The sequence below is a fragment of the Oncorhynchus kisutch genome, linkage group LG10 (genome assembly GCF_002021735.2).
Source record: "Oncorhynchus kisutch isolate 150728-3 linkage group LG10, Okis_V2, whole genome shotgun sequence".
Lineage (NCBI taxonomy): Eukaryota > Metazoa > Chordata > Actinopteri > Salmoniformes > Salmonidae > Oncorhynchus > Oncorhynchus kisutch.
In genome coordinates, this window is record NC_034183.2 from 61,906,013 (window position 1) to 61,912,413 (window position 6,401).

At 44.4% G+C, this 6,401-nt stretch overlaps 1 protein-coding gene across 1 annotated transcript; it reads right to left on the reverse strand.

Annotated features, from left to right (window-relative positions):
• Window positions 1-998: 998 nt before the first annotated feature.
• On the reverse strand, window positions 999-4,401 carry LOC109897373 (major facilitator superfamily domain-containing protein 6-like). Its single transcript, XM_020491884.2, has one exon. The coding sequence runs from the start codon at window positions 3,930-3,932 to the stop codon at window positions 2,595-2,597; it is 1,338 nt and encodes a 445-aa protein (XP_020347473.2). The 5' UTR covers window positions 3,933-4,401; the 3' UTR covers window positions 999-2,594.
• Window positions 4,402-6,401: the final 2,000 nt, after the last annotated feature.

A 6,401-nucleotide genomic window follows, 5' to 3' on the forward strand; every position in this document is an offset into this window, starting at 1 on the left:
GACTGAAGTTGAACGTGAAGCGCCACCTTGTGACTTGCAAAGGTAAGGTTAGGAGGGGATCAATATTCCCCCACCTCAAAAAAATGAAAGAATGAATAACATTCACATGTGATATCAGCTTCCACCATTCATTTTCCATGCCGGATTGAGTTTATGCTGGAGCTGACATGATTTCATCCTGCAGGGCCCTTGAGGACTGACTGGTGAGGAGGGAGCAGATGCTGCTGCTGTATTGGAAGCCTCATCGGTGTTCACTGAATGGGGCTGTCAGCCAGCTCTGTCTGGTCTGGAGAGAATGTGCTGGTAGCAGGTGCTGCCTCTGGCCAGTAGGTGGAAGCACTCCAAGCCCAGGGCAACATCACTTACCCTATAAACTGATCCAGCAGCTGTGTACACACAGGGACTTCAGACTAAAGTCATCAGTAGAGAGCAGTATCCTATAGGTCTACAGTACACAGACAGATAAAAAATACAAAAGAGTTCAGTCAATTTTATGAGGTGACAAGTCACCCCCCCCCCCCCCCTTTAAAAAAAAATCTCTGGCTGATATGGTCAGGATAGTGCGTGAGTAAGTCAACAGAATGAGGTGGACATGAACAGGAGGACCACGGTCCGGCACCTGCTCAGGCTGACAGCTCCTTTTCACTCAACTGACTGTTCTCCACAGGCATGAGTCATGACAGACAAGGCCAAATACAAAGATTCAAGAGGAGTTCCACATACTGCTGACCTTTGCTTTGTTACATTAAGAGGTGTATTGATATTGACACAACAGGCATTGGGTTTCCTGCTTGTGTTCTTTAAAAACACTACAAGACATTTTCTGATGTTTGACACTATGCTGTTGTGAGGTATTGACATATACTGTCCACTGCATTGACTTACAATGTAACTATAAACATCAGATAAACAAAAGGTATTGTAATGCCAGTCATCAATATTTGAGAATGTCTTCAAGGCCCAATAATACTAATACTTTATTGATATACTACTAGTCATTGGACATGTATATCAACCACTGTATGTAATGTACTGTTATATCCACTCCAACCACTGTATGTAATGTACTGTTATATCCACTCCAACCACTGTATGTAATGTACTGTTATATCCACTCCAACCACTGTATGTAATGTACTGTTATATCCACTCCAACCACTGTATGTAATGTACTGTTATATCCACTCCAACCACTGTATGTAATGTACTGTTATATCCACTCCAACCACTGTATGTAATGTACTGTTATATCCACTCCAACCACTGTATGTAATGTACTGTTATATCCACTCCAACCACTGTATGTAATGTACTGTTATATCCACTCCAACCACTGTATGTAATGTACTGTTATATCCACTCCAACCACTGTATGTAATGTACTGTTATATCCACTCCAACCACTGTATGTAATGTACTGTTATATCCACTCCAACCACTGTATGTAATGTACTGTTATATCCACTCCAACCACTGTATGTAATGTACTGTTATATCCACTCCAACCACTGTATGTAATGTACTGTTATATCCACTCCAACCACTGTATGTAATGTACTGTTATATCCACTCCAACCACTGTATGTAATGTACTGTTATATCCACTCCAACCACTGTATGTAATGTACTGTTATATCCACTCCAACCACTGTATGTAATGTACTGTTATATCCACTCCAAGCACTGTAAATTAGACAAAGGTTTCAGGGAGAGGTGCTAAACTATATTAGTGTCTCTGGCGGATATGCTGAAATAACAGTCAGGTCAAAATGGGCCATGTCACCTGTGGCAAGTTTGGCAAACATCCTTTGAAATACAGGTTTAGCAAACACCATCTAACCTACAAGTTCAGCAACCAACCACAGATAGCTTCTAATACTTCCCCCACACAAGAGGCACTTCATGTTTAGTTAGGAAACTGACCCAAGGGGTGAGTTCTACTACAGGTGAACAAAACATAACATTTTCACAGTGGACTCAAGACAGTAAGTATCATTGTCATGTGAGAGCAGGCTAAACCACACATACAGGAGGAGTCTGTTAGTCCAGGGTTTTGTCTCGCCCAAAGACCACACCTGCACTCAAGAGGCCTTATATTACAGACAGTAAAGCTGCCTAACGTGGACCATAGTAACACTCATAAGCACTCGCAGAGTCACCTGCCCACACCTAATTCTTCTCCGTTATTTGCTATCCAGAGTTTCTTGATAACTTATGCAAATTACAGTTCATCATCACTCTGCATTCACAGTGGATCTACCACCAGTGCAATAGTGAGGCTTGCAGTCCATGTGTTTAGTTTAACTGAAGAAGGCTAAACGCCTTCTGGGCAGGTGGGGAGTGCTAGAGCATTAGCACTAAATGAATAAATCTGCAGTAAAGAGAATTAAAAAGCAATACTGGGTTTTCAATTAAACCAGCCTGCGACAGATTCACTTAGCAGTTTGTGGAGCAGCAAGAAGGCAGACTAAATTAAGAGTGACATGTCTGTAAGTGGTGGTGGAATCCTCCAGGAGCAGAATTGATACTGTCATCCTTCCATTATGTTGCATATTGTTCCTTAGGTCTAATGATTTATACTCCAACCCATGTTATTATTGCTCGTCATCCTCCATGGCTTTCTCCAGCCAGTCTGTCTCCTGCTCCGACTCGGATTCGCTCACTTCACTGGTGTCAGAAGCGAGGAGGCGGGAGTAGTTGATCCTGCGTTGGGGTGGGGCTTTCCACTGGAGCAGGGGTAGAAACAGGCACCACAGGAGCAGCATCACCGCTACCCCTCTGAATAGCACAGATACCCCAAACCTGTGGACAACAAACCCCCTGGCCATGCTGCCCAGCCCTGCCCCCAGGTCCAGAGAGAGGGCCTGGTAGACCCTCCTCACGCTCCTCTCTGTGCCCGGCGTGGTCACGTCCTCGCACTGCACTTGCACTGCCCACCAGAGGGCGCCACTGCTGAAGCAGCTCAGCACCTGGACAGGTATTGCAGCCCATGGGCCCCACAGTAAGGAGTAGTAAAGGCACTGCAGGGCCAGGCAGACCGTCCCAACCAGCAGCACCCTGCCTGGGCTCAGGAGCTTCGACACCCGGCCACTCAGCAGAGGGAAGGCGGCCCGGGAGAGCAACGCTACGGCTAAAGAGAGGCCCATGTGCAGCTCGCTGCTCCCATGTTCCTGCATCTGCCACAGCAGTAAGTCATCCACCTCAGACCCCGCCAGCCCCATTAGGAAGGCAGTGGCAGCACACAGCAGGGCACAGAGGTCCCCTCGCACCAGCTGTAAAGCTTTGAAGAGCCCAGGGGAGCGACTACGCTTCTTGTTTAGGTAGAGGGGCAGGAAGGCCACCACAGGCACGGCCAGGGTTGTCACAGCTGCATAGGAGTAGAAGTGGACAGCTTCCCTGGGTGTGTGTGAGCCAATGAGGCAGTCCAGGTGGCTCACCAGCAGTCCTGCACCACTCACCCCACACACAGCCCCAAGCAACCCCCACACCCCTGTACTACTATAGCGATCAGACGCATCCACAAAATCCAAATACTCATAGAGCCCATCGTCCACTGTCCATTCCAGAGGGGCGGCCATCAGCTCCCATATCGACACCACGATGAGGAGCATGAAGAAGAGCTGGTGCTGGACGTCCATAACTTTGAGGCTGCCCAGGAACTCTAAGCGGGCCTCATCCTTCTCCCTCTGCTTCTCCTTTTCTGCTAACCTGCTAACCCTCCTCACTGTGGGTGAAGTCTTGGAGGCACCGTGGTGGGACTCTAAGACATTTCTCTTCCCTCCTTTACTGTGGTTGGCCACAGATACATTCACTTGTGACCACTGAGAAGTCACATTGTTGGAATGTTGCAGCTGAAATGTGTAGGTTGTGGCTTTGCTCATTGAAACAGCGGAAGACAGTGTCAATGGTTGTCTCTGTAGGTGAAGATTCATGTGTTGCTGACTGGGACACAATGGTAGTGTGGGTGGTAGACATTACACTGCCAACAACACGCACATAGTCACTCAGCTCTTCAGTGGAGCTCACACTGAGGTGAGAGATGTTGCAGTGACTGGTCAGCGTCTCGACGCCTGTGGATGGGATAAGCAGGAGGATGAGGGCTGCCCCTGCTGAACAGACCAGAGACCCTGTAATCACTGCCCTCCTCTTGTTGTAGTGTTTGGACAGAAAGCTGGCCAGAGGGCTCCAGACCAGGGAGATGAGATGCTTGGTGCTCATGAGAAGGCCCATCATGGAGGGAGTGAGGCCCAGGTATCTGAGGTACAGGGTGAGGAAGGGGAGGATGCAGGCTCTGGCACAAGAATACAGGAAGCGGTGCTGGCGAGGGCTAGAGCACCCTTAATGTCGATCTGCTTGTTCCTCTTCATATCTGCCAGCCAAGTGAACTCACTGTCTCACAGACTATCTTCATACAGAGCACGCACTGTGAATACATACAAATAATATGTATAGAAATCCTTATAAACATATTTCAAACAGTAGCTAACATGTACATTTACTATTTGGTTAATGTTTGAATACCTGGTAAATAATGCAATATAGCTTAAAATCAAGAATAGGTAAATAGCAATAATATTTAACATTGAGGATGTAATCATATTTGTTTTTATTTAACTAACGAATGCCTATATTCGAAGAATTACTGAAATCACTGAAAATAAAGATATAATGGGCCATATGCCCCCAATCAAACCTTCAATAAAAAACTGTAAGCTAATTCAATAGAGCCAAAAACAACCACTAACATCAGTAGGCTACAATGGTTAACCGTCAAAACGATGAATCAAATTTTCAGCGCAGCTGGTGTGTTAGAGGCTAGTCAATGCACCTGTTTCAACCGAAGCATGTCCACGTCATCTTTTACAGTAAACTGTTTTACACAACTTATGATTTTTTAAAGAACTTTAATTAACGTACGGTTATTCTTTGTGCTCGGTCATTTTGTCTCTGACTTTTTACGTCTCTTATATGGTTCTGGACAGTTGTCATGACCACCTGATATCACCTCTCTGTAGTTGAAAAGTCCGTTGTTAAAGCAGTTTTCGTGCACCTTGCACGCATTAAGCCGTTTGTCTGCAGCGCCATCAGGGCGTGAGGATGACAACTACTCGAGACAGGTAAAATAAAATAGAAACAGCTCAGGTAGTGAGTTTGTCCAGCGCTACATGATTAAATGAACTCATAGTTTATAAATACAAAATATCCACACAGCCAAAACTATGTTATTCATTCTAAACATTTAAATCGGGTAAGATGTAAGAAGTAATTTCCTCTGTGTTAACCAACACAGTGCCTTCCTTTAATAGCATAGTGTAAACGGAACATTTATTGCAAACCAGCACTGTAGAAAGCAATCCAAATGAAATACATTGAAAACATCAACAATACACTGGACTGTCCATCAGGAATTTGCAAGGAAATATACAACTGATAAACATGTCTTTATACAGTCAGTATGCTGTGTTACAGAAGATTACAAAAGTTAGTTGTGTTTCAAGAATATCTCTGCACTTTTTAGACAGGAGTGACAGCTCTAAAAAATGTACTGTGCCTGTTGATCCCCACCCACACTACTAGGCATTGGTATCGATTAAGCTGAATCACAGTGCACCTGTCTATGGCCCATGACGTGAATGGGCAAAAGTGGTGAGTGAATGAGCGCAATTCTCAAATTGAACAGTAATCTGCACCGTCATGTTGTCTACTAGGCACATGTTGCATCACTCAGAAACAAACAACCAGGGTGTTTACAAACACTACAGGAACAAGATCATCCACATGTAATGATCACACTTTTACTAATACTGTCCAACTTTGTTCTAAAGCTGTATCCGTACCCATTGGATATAGTGATCACAATATAGTGGCTATATCCAGGAAAGCTAAAGTTCCAAAAGCTGGGCCTAAAATAGCATATAAGAGATAATACAAAATATTTTGCTGTGACTTTAATGTGGATGATGCAAAAAAATTATTGTTGGTCTTATATGGTTAATGACATGGCACTTGATGAATTTATGATACTGCTTCTTCCAATTACTGATAAACATGTCCCTGTTAATTAAGAAACTAACTGTTAGAACTGTTAAGGCTCCATGGATTGATGAAGATTTGAAAAACTGTATGGTTGAAAGAGATGAGGAGAAAGGAGTGGTTAATAAGTCTGGCTGCACATCTGACTGGCTGACTTACTGCAAACTGAGAAATTATGTGACTAAACGCATCAAAAAGAAGAATAAACTGTATTATGAAGCCAAGAAGCCATGAAGCTGCAGTAGTTTATGTGTCGGGGGGCTGGGGTCAGTTTGTTATATCTGGAGTACTTCTCCTGTCCTATTCGGTGTCCTGTGTGAATCTAAGTGTGCGTTCTCTAATTCTCTCCTTCTCTCTTTCTTTCTCTC

Coding starts and splice junctions, on each gene's coding strand:
- LOC109897373 (XM_020491884.2), bottom strand. CDS start 3,932: ATGAATCTTCACCTACAGAGACAACCATTGACACTGTCTTCCGCTGTT.